At 39.5% G+C, this 20,077-nt stretch overlaps 2 protein-coding genes across 3 annotated transcripts in view; both read right to left on the bottom strand.

The window, feature by feature from the left end:
• The window catches only part of mapk1 (mitogen-activated protein kinase 1), a 47,037-nt gene extending 44,562 nt beyond the window's left edge, over window positions 1-2,475 (bottom strand). The window contains exon 1 of one of the 2 annotated variants that reach the window (XM_057831620.1): window positions 2,079-2,475. In XM_057831620.1, coding sequence (XP_057687603.1) covers window positions 2,079-2,221 — 143 coding nt within the window. In that variant the 5' untranslated portion in view covers window positions 2,222-2,475. The remainder of the gene's footprint in view (window positions 1-2,078) is intronic. The other variant, XM_057831619.1, reaches the window with a different exon arrangement.
• Window positions 2,476-6,267: 3,792 nt separating this feature from the next.
• Window positions 6,268-20,077, bottom strand: part of LOC130913227 (early estrogen-induced gene 1 protein-like) — a 41,622-nt gene continuing 27,812 nt past the window's right edge. The window contains exons 3-12 of the mRNA XM_057831670.1: window positions 15,987-16,107; window positions 15,784-15,813; window positions 12,314-12,430; window positions 12,200-12,246; window positions 11,934-12,088; window positions 10,771-10,875; window positions 10,495-10,693; window positions 9,244-9,365; window positions 8,008-8,077; window positions 6,268-7,945 (exon numbers count right to left, since the gene is read on the bottom strand). Of these exons, the coding sequence (XP_057687653.1) occupies window positions 7,900-7,945; window positions 8,008-8,077; window positions 9,244-9,365; window positions 10,495-10,693; window positions 10,771-10,875; window positions 11,934-12,088; window positions 12,200-12,246; window positions 12,314-12,430; window positions 15,784-15,813; window positions 15,987-16,107 (1,012 nt within the window). The 3' untranslated portion in view covers window positions 6,268-7,899. The remainder of the gene's footprint in view (window positions 7,946-8,007; window positions 8,078-9,243; window positions 9,366-10,494; window positions 10,694-10,770; window positions 10,876-11,933; window positions 12,089-12,199; window positions 12,247-12,313; window positions 12,431-15,783; window positions 15,814-15,986; window positions 16,108-20,077) is intronic.

A 20,077-nucleotide genomic window follows, 5' to 3' on the forward strand; every position in this document is an offset into this window, starting at 1 on the left:
CCAAGAAGCTTCATTTTTGACCAAAGTAATGGATTGCTGCAATAAAACTAATCATTTTACTGATGAGTCAACTATATAGTCCACCATATATTAAAAACATTGTGATTTGGGTGGAGGTAACGAATGTCACATAATGTTTGGATTTTGCCATCTTGTCAGCAGCAATCACATACACGACATCTGATCCTCAGGCTCTAATTCTTTGCCATTGGCTGTGAGGGTGGGGGTTGCTAATGATGTCACAGGCGGAGGGGTTGCCAAGGAAACGAGCGCCACAATGGCGTTTCAAGGGGACAGCAGCAGTGGGAAGCATTGACGAGGGTAACAAGGCGATGTTCAGACTTTGCTCTGAGCTTTAAGAAGACACAAAAATCTTTTCTATTCTTGTGGAATTATAACTTCAGAAAAAAAGCTTTTGGGGACAAATATCGTTACAAAATGAAAATGCAATTAATTGCGATTAATTAATTACAAATCCTCTATATGTAAATGCTTTTTTTCTGGCAAATTTTTGCCCCTGTAACATCTTGCATTTTTCCCTGTAAATTTATATGCAGTCTGTATAACAGTACATCAGGGTCTCAGATTAAAGGTTGACTTGTCTATGGAAGTGTTATCGCAACGGTTATCTTTACGAGCCGTGTACATAGAACGGTCATGTGTTGTTCAGAATGTGGTTTAAGCGTCCTTAATGTTTTTTTCACATGGCTTGCTTGGCAAATATGGATAGGTCACAAACCTACTTACACTAGATGGAAATTGTTCTCGTTAAGTATTAAAACTTTTATAGTACTCATTTAACTCTCAGGCTGCTATTGGTGCAATCCATTGTCCAATCCATTTTGACTGGGAAATGCTTGCAGTGAAAGATCGTGGCCAGCCTTTATATGAATTGCATGTCTTTCATTATCAGTAACAGATAATGAGTTAAATACAGTACTATGCAAAATAATTTTTAAAAACTACTTTGGATCAGGTGCCATAACCCGGTGTATTTCTTGTTTTATTCATTCATGTTGTTTTTATTATTAATGGATTTATTTATTAATAACATACATACTCATAAATAATATTTTTTTTAAAACAACAAAAAATATTATTAATAAAGAACACATCTGCATTGATGCCTACATGAGCTTTAATGTGAGGTCTTTTCAATAACCAGCAATAGTGACTTCCCCAATAAAGGGTTAAGAGATAAAATGGATTAATGGTTCTCATGTAGCAGGCCTTCCTATTGAATATTGAGGAGAAAAATGCATTTCTATTGGTAATGTAACATAAGAGATAATCATACATGACAATATCCGTGAAACAAATGGAAACTTGTTCAAATGAATTCAAAGAATGAAACAAATCAATAGAAAATGCCGTTTTCCTCACATATCAACATTGGACAAAGTCCTCTAATTAAATAGCAAATCAAAACAGAGACCACTTTCCAATTGCATTGAATAAATACCAAACACATTGGTATATAACATAACAAAACGCATGAATATATGCTTCAGCAATGTTTAGTTTGAGGAATTTATCAATCAATTATAAACGGACCAGATATAATTCACTATTAATGATAATTATCTACGATATCTTTGACGGATGCAATTGATAAAGACCAAATGTACACGTGATATTTTATTATTTTTTGCAGCCAAACTTTTTTCTACAATGTTCGTTAAAACACATCACCTGTTAAATCTATTTAAGCTGCAATGCACTTATTTATTGGCGCAAGCACGAAAAATAAGACAACTGAGAGTGACGATTAAATCACTTTTTCTACCAAGGGAATCTGTTGATTAGACCCACAGTTCAACTCAATAAAACGCGTTTATGTTTAAATAAAGTCACGCTGCGGTGTCGCCGCGTTTGAATTGCGACATGAATACCCCAAATGGCTGTCATTTTGATGCATTTAACCGATTAAATTGACGGATTTTGACGCGATAGCAAACCAAACACAGCGTTAGCAGTGTGGCTAAGCTAACTTGCTAACTGGAGGTGTGTTCCAGCGACGGCGTCTCCCTGTTTTGTGTGAAGCGGTTTCGGGGTGCTCGGCGCGCGGCCTCACTCACCACACCATCCCGTAGGCTCCTTCACCGATGTACGAAAGGTTGCTGTAGCGAGGCCCAACGTCGAACGCCTGCCCGCGCACCAACTCGGTGCCCGGGCCGGGGTTGGGGCCACCGACCGGGGCTGACACCGCCGCTGTCGCCATGATGAACGCTCGTTCGCTTCAAATTATTTTTTCCCCACTTTGAGTCCAACTAAAAAGGGGGAAGAAAATGGACGACTTTTTAGTCCGTGTAGAATTCGAGGGAGGCCTTCGGCACGAGCGTGTAAGCAGTCCGTGGAGGAGGGAGCACAACGCCGGCCGCGGAGGGGCTGAGACTGGCGGCGGCTAGGTAGCGTAAGTTAGTGCAACAGGAAATAAGCAGTCATGTGATCCACTCAATTTTTCCCCCCGATTCTGAACGACCTGTAGAGCCTCCTGCGTGGGAAAAACAAGTTAGATGTGTGATGCTATTAGTCGAAATATACTAGTAGATATTTAAAGGAACAGTAAAAACGGATTTCTTGACTTCACCACCACTGTCATTTTCCTCGCGGGCACATTCTACCCATTTTTTAAAAATATATGAAATTAGTCCTTCTACCTGGGGCTCTAGAACTACATGTGGCCCTTTTCATCATTCTGCTGTGATTTAAAATTTTATCAGTAGAAGCCTCTCCCAGTCAAAATGGATTGGACGTCTATTACTGTCAATGGTAGCCAGTGAGAAGAGTAAAGCATATATTATTGCATGAGCTTTAGAGATACATCTGCTGCCAGTAAGGACCACTATACCTCCATTGGATGTCTTTCCGTTTTTCCACACAAACAAACAGACTCAGATGAGCATTTTGACCTTCGACCTTTTTCCTTATCATATCATCTGCCATGCAAATTAACTTCAAATCATTTTCTGACCAGACTTTTGACCTCATTATCTATTCTAAGCTAACTTGATATAAAAGAAAAAAACTGCATATAAAATAGCAATACATCAAAAGATATCGTAAAAATAAAATTAAGGAAACACTTTTGTATTTCAAAAACTCGAAGTAAAATATCAAAAGTATGTGTTAAGTGAGCAATGAAAAACAAAATGATACAACTGAGCAGAAAATCTTTTACTCAAGTAATATATAGTTGATCTTTTTTGCAGCAATATCAAAACAATACTCTACTAAATAGGAAAACAATACCCTAAAACACCCGATAAAACTCATTGCCTGCCATTGACAACAATAAACGTCTGTAATCATTAAAACTGGGAGGACTGGCTGTGAATGCTCAGACTGCATTTCTGTGCCATTTCTGCACTTGACGTCCAATCGCTGCCAGCCTCTCGCAGTCAAAATGGCTAGAACGTCTAGCGTCGTAAATCGCAGAGCCAGGCACCGAAATACAGTACTGTACTACAGCTTAGTGTTGTATCGGTCGCGAACGATTCGTTCTTTTTGAACGAATTGTTTTGGTGAACGAGACCGAACTAATCATCATCTGCACTGATTCGTTCTATGAAGGTGGTGCTTGTTCGCTGCGTGGGAGGGCGTTGAGCAAGCGGCAGCGTCTTCTGACATCGCACACGACCAATCAGACGCCAGCCTCATCGTGCGCAGGGGAGGGAGCGGAAACAGAATCAGGGCGTTTGTCACTCACGTCCACGTGTGGCCAATAAGCAGCCAGCGTGCAGGCAGGGGGGGCAAGACTGAGTTTTGTCACTTCCCGTTCAGTGACTCGGTCCTCCGGTTCCTGACCTAGCTTGCTGCTAACTTGTTTTTCCAGTAATGACTATGCGGTGAACGAATCAGAAAATGAAAGGAAATGACTTTGTCACATATTTGTTAACGTGGAGCCTATCAAATGCTGCTCAAACAGACAAAAACACCACACAAATCTAGCGAGCATTGTTTAGAGTAGTACTTTTCTCAACAAACTCGTGACTGCCTATGACGACATACTATCAAATTTACAGTAATTTAAAACACGGGTAGCTACGAGGCAAGCAAAAACTGAGCTGCGGTCGCGTGACGGCAGTGAAGCGGGCAGAGAACTGTCACTATATGGAGGCTTCATGGCAGCGATATTTACCTCATATGTGCACAGAAAAAAATATTTAGTATGATCACCATAATACTGATTTGCAATGAAACTGTATATACATGTCAATTTTTTCCCGAGTGTTTTTTTTTTTCGTGTCAGCGTGTCGGGTGTTGGTTGGTTTGACAAAATGTCAATCCGTCCATCATGTGCTACTCAAGCGCCCAAAACAACGCACGCAGACACGGGAGATGTCGCAATATGTCTACATTTTTCTTAACAGACTAATGAGAGTAGAAAGACGACATCGTAAAGAGCTAACAATTATTTCTCGTCAGCATTTGACGATCTGAGATGCGGGGACGACACGGGAGCTGACCGGATTATTTTATTTATTAATACCAGTGCAAAAAAACAACATGATCACCATAATACTGATTTGCAATGAAACTGCATATACATGTAATTTTTTTCCGAGTGTTTTTTTTTTTTTTTTTTTCTCGTGTCAGGTGTTGGTTGGTTTGACAAATTATGTCAATCCGTCCATCATGTGCTACTCAAGCGCCCAAAAACAAAGCACGCGGACACGGGAGATGTCGCAATATGTCTACATTTTTCTTAACAGACTAATGAGAGTAGAAAGGCGACATCGTAAAGAGCTAATAATTATTTCTCGTCAGCATTTGACGATCTGAGATGCGGGGATGACAGGGGAGCTGACCGGATTATTTTATTTATTAATACCAGTGCAAAAAAAAACAATATGATCACCATAATACTGATTTGCAATGAAACTGTATATACATGTAATTTTTTTCCGAGTGTTTTTTTTTTTTTTTTTCGTGTCAGGTGTTGGTTGGTTTGACAAATTATGTCAATCCGTCCATCATGTGCTACTCAAGCGCCCAAAACAAAGCACGCGGACACGGGAGATGTCGCAATATGTCTACATTTTTCTTAACAGACTAATGAGAGTAGAAAGGCGACATCGTAAAGAGCTAACAATTATTTCTCGTCAGCATTTGACGATCTGAGATGCGGGGACGACAGGGGAGCTGACCGGATTATTTTATTTATTAATACCAGTGCAAAAAAACAATATGATCACCATAATACTGATTTGCAATGAAACTGTATATACATGTAATTTTTTTCCGAGTGTTTTTTTTTTTTTTTTTCGCGTCAGGTGTTGGTTGGTTTGACAAATTATGTCAATCCGTCCATCATGTGCTACTCAAGCGCCCAAAACAACGCACGCAGACACGGGAGATGTCGCAATATGTCTACATTTTTCTTAACAGACTAATGAGAGTAGAAAGGCGACATCGTAAAGAACTAACAATTATTTCTCGTCAGCATTTGACGATCTGAGATGCGGGGACGACAGGGGAGCTGACCAGTTTATTTTATTTATTAATACCAGTGCAAAAATTCAACACGATCATCTTAATACTAAAAAAACAAAAATACAACAGAGCGAGATGTAAATATGATGTGTTGGTCGTTCCATATTCAGAAATTAAACTTTCGATGTATTTTTATTTTCGTGACAGCAAACATGCTGTATATGTGATTGTATGTGTGATCAAGAACCTGCTAAAAGAAAGTCCGTGCGCCCCCGCCCCCTACTCCCCTCACAAAAGGAAAATGTTTAACCGTGTCCTAAATCGAAATGCAAGCACGAGCCATGACTTTGAGCCCATAGAACTAGAACAGACGACGCGGAAGTTCTCCCTCGCTTTTGCAGCAGCAGGAGGGAGACGAGGCTGTCTGTGAAAGCAGAATGATACCGCCTGTCACTCATTTCTGAAACTACGACGAGTGGTCAATGTGGAAGAGAGGGAGGGACCAAGCAATGTCACTTCCCGTTCAGTTACACTGCGAAGCGGTCTTTGGTGATTCGTTCGGCAACGTCACTTCCCGTTCAGTAACCGAACGATTCGTTTGTGCGGGGAGGGAGATGAGGGGGGCGAACGATTCGTTGAACGATTTGTTTGAACGAATCTTTTTACTGAACGAACCGGAATGGATTCGTTTACTCAAGTGAACGACAAATCTCGTCACTACTACAGCTGTACAGCTGCCACGTCATGAGCCACTCATAGTTGGCTAACACTGCCCTTTACTGGTTAAATCTTGCACTACATCAACAGCATAATAAACACTCCAGACAAATGTGATGGTGTAGATTTTTATTTAGAAGTGTTACAAACATAATTCTCAAACTTTAAGTAAATACTAGCTTTGTTAAGATACAATACTCTTGTTAAAATTTCTAATTGGAAGAAACAAAAAGCAGAGGGAAGGTGAGTTGTGTGCATAGCTTATAACCATCCATCCCCTAGACTAAAAATATAAATAAATGCTTTTTAAAACAAGTTAAGTATAATTGGTGGTGTAAACCTGACAAATTAGTGGTTTATCCCCTAAATGTGAAATAAATCTACCCATGCGTGTGCTCTTAACGAAACGAAAAGTAAAAAAATCGATCAAAAACTTTGTGTAAAGAGAAAATAAGAAACCCACTTGCCACTGTTTAGGTGCAAAACATTCAAAAGTAATTCCTATTGTTAAAGAAAATGGATAAAACAAATGAAAACAAAGAAATAGTTGCAAGCAGCCAGCTGTCTGCCAACATTTCTTTGTCGTTTCCCAAGCTTTTTGCTAACTCTGTTGGCTGTAAACACTTGTTGCTCCACCAGGGAGGAGCAGAACTCCTTATGATGGAGCTACCTCAGAAGAGGTTTTGAAAGAAAAATGCTAAAAGAAAAAAAAAAAGGACGTCATATCTCTCATCACCATCACCAGCGTTCTTACTCGAGGTGAAGACGCTTTAGGCTCATCAAGAGAAATTTTCAACAGGTCAGAAAAGACTCAAAATTGCCTGTATTTGGGGTTCCCAAATACAGGCACTTTCCCAGTTTTAAAATGAACTTAAAAGGCTCATAACTAACTAAACCTTAGCCTGCCTAAAAACAAACAACCCAACTTAGATGTGATGTATGGTTCGAAGTAGAAACTGTTGAACTTATCCTGGTGTCTCAGTGAAGTCCTGCTACGCTCTAACCTGGACGTCAACGTCGACGTGCAGCTCAGCTGCACACTTTGAATGTCTGTAAAGGGTGGGAATTCTTTTGGTAATGTTTTGTAAGGAATAAAAATATATCATATGTGAAATTAATTTTCAACATTCACTAACTTCTGCAGAAAATTAAAGAGCGATAATATCTAATCCTCCGGTTAGATATGAAAGTAGTGCCTTGAAATATTTGTGAAAATTAAAGATACAAGCTCTGTCCGGTGGTTTATTAACCCATGGACTGCCAACCCAGAGTAGGTGTTGTTTTAGTTAGTAAAAGAATATAGTCTAAATTAAAAACACCCATTGAAGACAATATATGTCCAATCTATTTTGACTGAGTCAAAATGAAATAGTCGTATATTGCCAGCAATGGCAACCAAAGCATTAATTTAATACACTGCCACTCGTTGAAGTTTACCTTCAATCAAAATATGACTGAGAATTGACTTTGTACAATTAAAACAAAAGCTTAACTTTGCCTATCAGTCTGCTTACTTGTTCCACAAATTCCACTCATTCGTCAAGGCACCACTGTGTGAAATATACTTTACACGTATAATATGGATATTTGATCAAATTCCGTCTATATTGTATCACGTTTGTCCCCACTCCACCGTCTATTTTGATGATTGTGACAACACTGAAGACACCAGGGAGATATCGGTGCCCTCAACAAGATGGCGACCTGTGATTAAAGTGCAAACTGATGAGGAGGAATCCCTCCCGTCTAGTGGCTCTCGATGACCACGGGCTCGTAGCCGCCGGCTGACACCCTGGGGGGACACAGCGATCAGTCAACGCTTTTTCCAACCGAGCGAAAAGATCCAGTACTCACCTGTTGCCCAAGCGGATGGCGCTGAGCGCGGTGCTCCCGTCACGGTTGATGAACAGACGCAGGTTGCTGTCTGCATGGTGGCGGAGACACAATGAAGTGAAAAAGTTAGCTTTGCAAAAAAGATGGCTAAAATGAAGTCAATTCATTGTTTAAGTCAGTACTTCTCAAATAGTGGGGTGCCCACCTGGGCGATGACGGGGGGTGGCGCATGTGACCTTGGGGAACATACTTTATTGGCATACTAGAATAAAGTGTAATTACACATCTACTCAGTGGGTGACAGTACTGCTCTCATTTTCAGAGTGCGCAGTATTTTGAACCAAACAAGAGCACACAGCAAAGAGCACTGGAGATATGAAGAGCTAAGACGAGGAAATATGACGAAGCTTAGGTAGCGTTTGGCTTTGACTTTCAATACAGTGGGAGATGATGAAAGACCAGTCTGTTTACTTTGACTAAAAATGTTTGCACCAGACAGCAGGAAGCCAAATTAATTAAGAGGTCACTTTCAGACATCAGACCCCAATCACATTCATAAGCCGCTTGATTTTTTTTTCAGCGAAAACCTGCCGAATATTGCCAACAATCGTCCTGCTTGTTTCGCAGTGTAACATCAGTAAACCAGGGAACACTGTTCGCATCATATGGTAAATGAGGTGGTATATCAAGTTGTTCAGTGGAAAATTAACCCCACACCATAGCAAAGGAGCTGATACCGCCTGCAGCAAGAATAAAAACTGTCCCTCTGTCCGATGACACTGTCGTTTTTATTCTATTTATGTTTATTCCGTCAAATTGTTTGGCATATTGTCCTCATGAGTTATTGTTGCTAATCAATTTGAATTTATTATTATTTATTGATTTTATTACATTTTATTTTTCAGTATCAAATGGTCAAAAAATGTACCTTGGGTGTATTTTCAACAGTATGGATGTGGATTTTTGTTTTTAACTCAGGCAAATTGATGCGCTTCAAGTCTTTTCTGTTACAAACATAACGTTAATAAAGGTATACTGTATTGTAAGTTAATCTATATTACTTTTCTTTAATATTAAAACGGATACAATGTTATGCAGAGGTGGACTTATAATAATGAATAAGACAAATAATACTATTTATAGTGGCGGCAGAGAGTTGTGTGTGTGTGTGTGGGGGGGGGGGGGGTTGAAACGTTTACATCTTCGTTGGGGGGTGTAACAAAAAATAATCGAGCAGCACCGGTTTAAGTGATCCACCTTCAGTGTTGTTGACGTCCTCAAAGTTTTGGCTCTGGACAATCTTTTCCACAATGTCATCAGCGTCCATGCGGGTGTCATCCACCCAAGATGGCTGATTCTCCACAGAGTCTGGCTTTCTCCTGCAACAGAGATTAAAAAATAAAATAATCAGTTTTGGTTTAACCCTTTCCAGGGCAAGTGACTTTTGGTAATTACAAAAACATTAACCTCATAAAGACTTGCCGTCTACATACATGGACATGACTCAAATGTCATGTAGATCTAGACACCAGGTCTCAATTAGAATCATATTAAAAAACACTTTATTATTTATTAGAATTGTATTTTTTTTTTATTATTACTATTTTAAATGAATAAATGAAATTTTAAATAAAAATAAAATTACTGAAATTATACGAATGTAAATATACCTCAATAAAACTGTAAAGATTATCATTATTTTCAGTTTCATAGTATTCAATTCATTGCCTGCCATTGACGATAGACATCTAATTCATTATAAGTGGGAAGACTGGCTGATAATGCTCATCTATCAGTGCTAATTTGACGGTTGATACATCTTTTAGAGACATTGTTGACTTAAAAATTGTCCAAATACCCAATTTTAGCCTCTTAATAGCAAATATTCCAATAGCAAATGTTATCCAATTTTTAAAAAAAAGTTTTTAAAAATAGAGATCCCTCGCTACTTGACTGTTCTCCTTTTGCACCTTCAGTGCATAGCAACTTTTTAAATCTTTTTCCAAGAATAAAACAAATCCTAAAAACATATTTATGTACACTTTATTTACATCTACGTATGTATATACACTTATACACACACACACAGGCAAAATATGAGAGAATGAATGTACAGTGAATATTTATATAATTTATACATTATTTTATGTGTTATTTTTCTGTTATTAATATTTTTTTGACATTATTCAAACTATTCTTTACTATTCAAATGATAACATGTACACAAAAAATGTATTTTAAAGATGGGGGGGTGACATTGTTTCACGTTTATTCACTTTACGTGGTGGGTTCTGGTCCCCATTAAGAGCAATAAGTGAGGGATAACTGTAAGGGGAAAACAGAAAATATATATACATTTTTTAATCTTTTGATTACAAAAATGGGAAAACACTGCAAATTTATTGAAATAAGCATGTTTCTTTCTTTCTTTATTTTTTTTTTCTAAAATTGACCAAATTACAGATTTGGGGTCACTTTTGATGTATAAAATGTGTGGCGGATGTATACCTGAGAGGCCTGCTATTGGGCAGGAGCGGCCTGGGAGGTCGTGGGGGTCTATCCGAGCGCCCCGCTTCTTTTTCTGCATCTGTGGGAGTGTCGGTAGCGAAGCCCCCCAGGCCTCCGGAGGCGCTGCTGCCGGTAGAAGTATTCCTGCGGTGGGTCAAGTCCGACAGGCTGGAGGAGCAAGAGTGCTCGGTGCTGTAGCCTGCGGAACATGAGAGGAGCAAGCTAAAGCTACATATTAAGCTTAAGGCTTATTCTGGTTTTGGGTGGAGGGAAAACCTGAGATTTTGCTGTGCTGGCTGGCGTAGCTGGAGTTACGAGAGTGTCCAGACTGGAACAGTTCTGAGGGCGCACTTGGATTCGCTTCGGAATCTTCCAAAAGACCTGACACAATTTAAAAAAATTTAAAAAGCTTGACACTCAAGGTAAAACCTTGAAGAAACACTTGGTAATTTTTCAGTTTTGGTTGATTTTAGTGACGCCGGTGGACAAAAGCAGTAGTGTTTTGCCTTAATGAACACTGCATTTTCCATAAGGACCGGTGCACACTCGCAGTGTCGTAAGATCGTCAATCAATCAAAAATTACTCTCCCAGTCGCCTGCAGATGGATTAAACAACATTTCTGTTTCCAGCGTGAAGGATGAATAAGGTAATGAATACAGTTGTGGCTAAACAATAGCACATGACGGTTAGCAACCTGTTTTGAAATAATACAATGGGATAGTGTTATTGTACGCATTTATTTATCATTCTCACGGGTCGTCAGTTACAAATGAAAATTCAAATGTTGCAATCGGGTACTCTCTGCAGTTTTCGGAGATCAGGTCACATGCAGGACGGGATGGAGAAAAACTGTCGACTTGGACTGTCACAGGTTGAGCTTCTGCCAGAAAATGCCTAACTATTGCATTGTCCATTGATGCAAGAGTGTTGTAAATTAAGATTTAGCGATCTCCACATTTAAATTTTCAAAAGAGGCTGCACTTGCAAACTGCAAACCCGGAGCAATTTTTGAGAACCTCGACCAGGGGCTGTCGTGTGTTTGTGACATTTGAGGAGTGCTTCGTAAACTGCATTGTCCTTCGAAATCCCTTACTTTCAACATTTTTATGTTGTCTAAATGCACCCTGAAAAGTTTTTTTTCCAATTAAACTTATAAGTTTTGCTTTCTAAACCTGTATTTGTATGCTTTCCTTGTCTAGATTTGTACATGAAAATAAATGCTGGCTAAATGTATCAGTTTTGTTCAGATGTACAAATTTTTATCTACATTGCTGGTATTTGCTGCACATAACTTTTAAAATTGTATACATTTAACCACCTTTTGAAAATCTATATTTGTGCTTACAAGTTTTTGTTATTGAAATTGATTCACTCAAGTCTTGTTTGTTGTCTAAATTCAGTTATCAGTTCAAGTATTAGCTGTAGTGTTAACGTGTACCCGAGCTAACGATGGAAGGTCGATGTTTGGGCGTCCGGCCGAGAGAAATCCCCCCGGTGGGCCCGGCTTCTGTCTTGGTTCCCTCCCCCTTGCAGTCCAGCTGCAGGGTGTGCTCACGTCCTGGGATGGAGATGCTCTTGGCCGTGCTGGCCGGACTGAAGGGCGAAAGAAACCAAAAATGAAAACATGTCAGGATAAAAAGTCCCGTAGGGCAGTCAGCAAATCATCAGCGTATTTCTTATGATTTGGTCATAAGTGTTACTCACGTTTTAAAACAGGGGTCTCCAGACAGGAGGGTCATCCCAATGATTACCTTTAAACACACAAACGTACACACAGTTAAGTTCCTGAGCAAACACACGACGCTAAGAGAGGCTAACCTTGAGAATGGAGTTATCCTGTCGCGTGTTCTTGGTGTCGTAGCCCTCCAGAAGGCAGCAACGCACTGTTGACCCCGAGCCCGCAAACTCAGCCATGTTTAGATCCGCGAAGCCCAGCTGAGGAGAGATGCGAGGAGTTGAATCGCAATTTCATGACGGAAAAGAATCAGCGCTTTTGTGGATTATAAGGCGCTTCTGTTTACAAGGTGCATTGGTGTGTAAATGTACTGCATTTGTAATTTTTTCTTCATCTTTTAAAATTATTATTAGTGTTTAATGACCTCCGCTAGTAGATGTGACCTAAGGTGGAGGTTATGCGGATGGATTTCATATGTATCTACGAAATGTAATATGTTTTTACTACTAAAAAATCGTTTGTAAAACCAAAAAAATGCATGCCGTTGCAATTGTTAAGTCTAGAAACACAGTTGATGTGTGGAGCTTTGTGTGTTACATGCTGTCCCTAAACACACCATGTGACTGGAGAGAGTGGAATAGGTGTGTGAGTTTCCGGGAGTGTTAAGGCCGAGTTATGCTCCTGCGGCAGACCTGCGTAGTCAAGGCAGACCCAATTTACGACCCCGCGCCGCAGCCTTTCGTGTTCCTTCACAATTTTCTGACTTCACGTCGTGTCAACGCGTGTAAAGTGGTGGAAATGGACTGTGATTGGTCCGCTCAGACTATTGTTTGCGGTTCAGCGCGAAATCCCCGCCATTGTCAGTCATTATTTTGCTACACGAAAAATGGACCAAGCAGACAAGAGTATCAACAAAGAGCAAGTACGACAACTTCTACAATGTCTCGTCAAGACATTATGAAGATTGCCAAATGGCAAGCAATTCAAGAGAGGACATTGCTGAAAATACGGGGCTGCAGGTCAGCTAGCGATTGAATAAAAAATGGTAGAACCATCGAGACAAGTATGTGTGTGTTCGGAATCGAATGGGCACATGAAGCGGTGACTTAGTGGAACTACCAGCTTTTTATCACTTTGTCGTATTGTTGGTTGGTGCACGTCATTATTTATTGTGTACATATGTTTGCTGTGAGTCTGCGACTTATTTACTTGTCAAATTTCAGGTATATGAAGATTAGAGCACAGGTTTGGTGTCAAATTTTTTAAATTTTCAACTAGACAGTTCACACACTTGATACATCATCACCGATTGAGAGTGCCTAGGTGCTTTGATGATAACATGTTTACCATCAAGGCTTACAACGCAGTTTGGTTACATAGCTGCCAGAAATCTGGTATGGCTTCCCACTGGCTGGTTGGTTTAGGGCACGGCAAAAAAATCGTCTGAAGGGCTGTCCACAATTCTGAGCAGACCTCGGCCAAAACACTGGACACAGTGCTCGACGCCAGTTTGAAGCTAGCCGCCACAGCTTGCTGGCTTCCACCCAAGGCTAGAATTCGTATTGTGACGGCAACAACAGTCCGACAGACCGCCTCCCAAACGGTCTTCTGCGTCGCCTGCGCCTCGACATTTGTATGATCAACATTTCTTGTTCAATTTTGATGAGCTGAAGATTCACATTGAAGCGTTTTATCTCCGTTGGCATTTTAGCATAGCAGTGTAACCGGAAGAAAACTAGAAGTCATCAAAAGTCCCCCAAAACCCTACAAAGACAATGCCACATCCCTATAGTGGCTTGGTGAATTACAGAACAACGGCGCATAACTATCGAATGCTCATTGACGCCGTAGTCGCTTCGCTGTCACCGCAACGCAGTAGCATAACTCAGGCTTGTAAGGGGTCTGTGTATGTTAGTTTTGATGGTGTTGGCTCTGGCTGACAGCAGTCATGTTTGTGCTCTCGGGTGCAAATAAACCATTGAAAACCCTAACAAAGTTGGCGTTGTCCTTGTAGATTTTACAATATGTTTATTAATTTTTGTCTTGACTTCCGTGTTTTTCCATTTTTCTTTTTTTTTTTTTACTGTACGCCGTATCATTTTGAAATTCCCATCCAAAATATGAGCAAACCGGTATGGTTATGTATTCAGTTCCGTCTGCCTGTATGTTTGTGTTCAATTCAAGTCAAGAATGAATAAATAGATTACTTTCCAACTTATTATCGAACAGGCAGGATATGTTTGTAATATGAAATGGAAGAGGTGATTAAATTCCGAAGTAATGAGGTAAAAGGTCAAAAGAGGTCAGAATAGGAATTTTGCAAAAACCTGATCGCGGACGAGCCAATAAAACTCAAACTTGGTGGGTAGTTAATATGATGAGATGCGAAAGTGTGAAAGGTCAAAGAGGTCAGAAATATGGCGATGCTTTCAATTTGGCTGCTGGAAGTATGCTCTCTCACAGTGCTCGTACGGTTCATTATTTGGTTTATTTATGGGTTTGATTAATATAATAGTATAATATTTATGCTTTTATGCTGCAACAAACAATTCATTTAAACTGCGAGGAATGACTGAATGCTCATGTCTCAGTGCCGTTGGGGCTAGCGCCGTCAATGGCAGCCAATGAGCTAAAGACAGGCAGAATTCATGCATTAAGATACAGTAAATTCAATCTTACCAAGGCTTTTGAGAATTCATTATTTAAATTTGTGATTGCTCAATTTTGTAATTTTATTACAATTACAATCTATTTGATCTAAATATTCACAACATTCAACAGATCAATTATTTTAGTAGTCGATTAATCGATGAACTAGTTAGTTTGAGTACTCGAGTAAGCAGATAAGGAACATAAAAAATACCTGAGCTGAGCCTCAAATTGTATAAAATAAATAAATAAATAAATAAATGAGGATCTAAGTACAACAAAAGAACAATTGGCTAACCTACATAGGCAAAGTCCGCTGGCTTAAATGAGATAAAATGCTAATGTTTTTTTTTTTTTTTTTTTTTTTAAACAATGGTCCTAAAAATGGTTCAAACACATATTCCCACAGAAAACTGCTAAATATACCTATAAACTAAATTATGAATGCATTAAAAAAAATATTAGCTCTAACAAAACTTAGCTTATGTTGGTCTTTACAGGGAGCAGGTGGATTCAGCCATGTGAAATAAGTTATGTCATATTCACTGTTGCTACTAGATGGCAGTGTATCCACCCAAATCAATAAAACTACATGCAAACATTTTCAAAACAAATCATCACAACGCCACTTAAACAAATACTCGAAGCAGCAAAATTTGATTGAAAATCTTTTTTCTAATCGAATTACTTGAGTTAATCAATTAATCCTTGCAGCACTACCGCAGTCACATTGTTTCTTTAATTTGTCCAGACACCCAAACGAAAGGTGACCATATTTCATTCGGCGAGTCTCCTGGTTTTTCCGGCAGCTTCTGTTTTTCTTCGAGGTGCGAGGAAGCTCCACTTCCGAGGAGGGAAGTCAACTAAATTTAGCGATTTAAGGGAAACGACACATGGCAGCAGGATGCCGGTCGAGTGTGTTATTCCCGTATTTGAGGTCACTGACCGCCGGTGAATGTCTTACCTTCGTGAATGCTTTCCCACCTTTCAGCTCCTGTGGAAAAAAAAACAAGGAAGGAAACGTTAACTAAAGAGCCTGTTTTATTACTCACATTCTGATACTACCTCTGAGGCCGAATATCCTACAGAACGGTAGAATAATGTTGATTTTGAAAGCAACATGAAAGGATAAACGTAAAACGTTTGCATTTTGTGTTGTTTATTTACCTTCCTGACAGACACCCGGCAGACAGACGGGTCCAGCACGCCCGTGTGCGGGTTTGCACTCATTTTGGACACAAAAGAGAACCTCTTTCTCCATCGTACGCAGTTCTCACGTACTTCCTCCCTGTGAAAACACAATCGATAAATGTAAATGCTGTAAAACCAAGTAATAAATGTATATTTGGGGAATATTTTTGTGAAATTTCAGCCACTGAAATTAGCTTGTTTCAGCAAGAAAATTGGTGGACATGTTGTCCATAATAGGTAGAGCTGCAAAACAAAACAAAAAAACCCCCTAAACCTAACACACAAAAAACACAAAATTTCATTAACCCAACCACAATATTATTAAAATAAATAATAATTCTGCCACAAAAGTTACATTTCACTTGGTAACATGTAGAGGTCAACTAATATGGGATTTTCAAATGCAGATGCCGATACCGATATCTAAAAATTTTCAGCTGACTGCTGATATCCAAAGCAGATTTTGTAAGCAGATATTTGATGCCGTTATACCTTTTTTTTTTTTTTTTTAACTACATAGATTATGACAGGCAGTTTGAAAAAAAAATTCTTTAGCAGCTTCAAATTTATAATGATGACCTGAGACTTAAGGAATTAATTCGGTCTAGTGCTAGCAAACCAATGAACGCAACATTTCTTTTTATGATTATACACACTCAGCAAGAACAGTACATATTTTTCAAATAGTTAAACCTACCAGTATGTCACGACGAGATATAAACAAGTGAGAGTAACAGTTTAAGAGGAGTCGAGCCATGCTAAGGATAATAGTAAGGGGAATGCTATGCTATTGCTACGAGTTACATTTAGAGTATAAGGATCACTCAGTAAACACCTTTAAAGGGGAAATGTGAACTAAGGTTGGCCAACCATGTTTTTGAATAATATCAATGGCTAAACAATTATAAGCATATTTTCATTATTTTTTTTAATGCAACCCTTCCAGATTCTTTGTTTAACCCATAGCAACGCCCTTGACAACGAAAATGCTTTTCTTCGGCAATCTTCGGAAATTACGTCACACCGGGAAGTGCGAGGGAAGTCCGCCATAGAACAGTATTGTTTGTTGCATTGCTTCTCGGTAAGATGCCACAGCGGTGTGTGGCGATGTTTTGTTCTCACTCAAACGAAAAGTTGTATGAGTGGCCAAAGGATAGCAGGGCACGTAAATGGACATCTTTCGTTCGCACGAAGCGAATGAATTTCACGCCATCATCGAGTAGTGTTCTCTGCTGCAAACACTTCGAAGATGCCTGCTTCCTTAACCGGTCTGCTTATGATCAAGGATTTGCCAAAAAGTAAGTGTGATTTTTGGATAGATGACTGATGACTTTGTCAAAGCAGAGCTGCCAACTGTTGTGGGATGAACAGTATAAGCTAGCGACGTTAGCCTAAAGTTGACTCGTGGCAATCCCCGATCATAGTTGTTGTTGCGTTCGCTAGGTTAAGCGTGTTTAAATTGTGCGTCATCTTCGATCTTGTCCGAAAGGGTTAAATCCACTGTCAATCGGGAAAGGGGTGTGGATGTGCACATAAGCGGGTCGGCGTCGCGGTAATTCACGGTCACGTTGCAGTAAGAGACACACACCGCCAGTGAGTTTGTGCACATTTATTTGTATTTGTATTATGTATTTCCACCTTCATGCTTCAAGCATCGCATTGCATTTGTACGGTTCGCCGATTCTTTCACGGTGATCGCTTGTTTGCCTTCTAGTTTGTGTTTTGCTGCTTCGCGAGAGCCGCTGACAGGTGACAAGTGTTGCTTTTAATGCCTGGCAGCGAATCAGCGAGCGCGCAGGCCACACAGTGAATCATAGGAAATGTAGTCTCGGGACAACACTGAAGTGGTGCTTTGTAATCTGTTCGCTTGTGTGAAAAAACTACATTTCCTCACGCCATTAGATGCCACTTTGTTTTCTTATTGTTGCCACAATAAAGTGGAGAAAGCCATCGGCGACTGATATAGTGGATATTATTTAGTTGTAATACGGGAGTTCACCAGTTGAGTGTACGCATGTCATTTAGATGTGTTATTGTTTGTGCCTTACTCCTTCACTAAAAGAGAGAAAAGTTGTTGTTCAGAGTCACTTGGCAAGACGTTGAGTAAAGTTGTAAAAGCCAATAAAGGTGTCGTGTGGGTCACTTGGTCAAAATATAACACCGACTCATCTCCTTCTTTCCCCCAATGTTTTTATATTATTATTTTATATGCACGAGAGCTGCCGGATCTGCCAAAATGAACATGAAGTCTGATTATTATTTTTTTTAACAATGTCATCAGATAGACAAAAACATAAAATTATGTGTAAATTTCTGCATCTTCAAATCATGAAAATAATAACAGCCTATATCTTACCAATGTTGTAATCTCGATGGGTCTTGTATCCATTCCATGTCAGGAAGTCTAGGCACATTGTTTGCATCCTGATTAGCGTCTGGCTAATAACATAAAATTCCAATCTCCTCTTCTTCCCCCAACTCTTCAAAAACTTGGATCTCCTGCCTTGCGCTTGATCTATCGCTTATATCGCTGTTTGAATCATTGTTTGAAGGGCTTTGTATGGGGGCCGTATGTATGGAGGTGCCATCGCGTTCCCGGTGTGACATATCACTTCCGGGTTCGTCCCCTTCCAGGCTCGAACTTCGGAAACGCGATTATTTTGTCAAATATACAACATATAAATTATTTTTTCATGCTTTATTTGTTGGACAATGTTTAATTACTTTACTTGTGACCCTATTTGGCATGTGAAGAAATTACTTCACATTACTGCTTTAAAGGCTAAAGCAACATTGCATATTCTCTCATGCGAGAAATCTTTCAATATTTACAAAACAGGCAAGCCTGAAGCCTATAGCAGCACGTCCTTAGCCTGCTGCAGAGTGCTTCCGGGGTCCTACCATCAGTCAGCGGCGGCCAGTTGCCCACACAGATGCCAGATCAATTTATTTTGGGGAAAAAAGTCCATGTATCGGCCAGATATATCACCCAGCCGTTATATCAGTAGACCTCTTGTAACATGTAATGTTTGAAAGGACACCTGCCATATTGGTTTGGACTTGACTCGACATTAACTTGCTGAAAAATATAAAACCTTAACCGTTTATGAGGCAAGTGAATCTGTTTGGAGGTTAAATTTTTTCCCCATAGTTTGGCATAATCTAGAGCGACTTATGTGTAAAATTATTCACACATTATTATATCATTTTTGCTTGTTAGCATGTTTTTTATGTTATGGTTATCTGAATAACTCTTAATAGCTATGTTATGTTACCATAACGGGCACGTTCTCAGTTCGTTGCTTATATGTTATGCAACGTTAGCAGACCGTACACTTATTTTAAATTGCCTTGCCCATGTCTGTTCTTGGTGTTGGATTTTATCCAATAAATTTCCCCAAAAATGCGACTCACTCCAGTGCGACGTTGTGTTTTTCCTCTTCATTGCCCATTTTTTGGTTGGTGCGACTTATACTGATGTGTGACTTATAGTCTGAAAAATACCTTATATATATATATATATATATATATATATATATATATACATATATATACAGTGCCTTGCAAAAGTATTCGGCCCCCTTGAATCTTGCAACCTTTCGCCACATTTCAGGCTTCAAACATAAAGATATGAAATTTAATTTTTTTGTCAAGAATCAACAACAAGTGGGACACAACCGTGAAGTGGAACAACATTTATTGGATAATTTAAACTTTTTTAACAAATAAAAAACTGAAAAGTGGGGCGTGCAATATTATTCGGCCCCCTTACTTTCAGTGCAGCAAACTCACTCCAGAAGTTCAGTGAGGATCTCTGAATGATCCAATGTTGTCCTAAATGACCGATGATGATAAATAGAATCCACCTGTGTGTAATCAAGTCTCCGTATAAATGCACCTGCTCTGTGATAGTCTCAGGGTTCTGTTCAAAGTGCAGAGAGCATTATGAAAACCAAGGAACACACCAGGCAGGTCCGAGATACTGTTGTGGAGAAGTTTAAAGCCGGATTTGGATACAAAAAGATTTCCCAAGCTTTAAACATCTCAAGGAGCACTGTGCAAGCCAT

This window comes from Corythoichthys intestinalis, chromosome 3 (assembly GCF_030265065.1).
Source record: "Corythoichthys intestinalis isolate RoL2023-P3 chromosome 3, ASM3026506v1, whole genome shotgun sequence".
Taxonomy (NCBI): Eukaryota; Metazoa; Chordata; class Actinopteri; order Syngnathiformes; family Syngnathidae; genus Corythoichthys; species Corythoichthys intestinalis.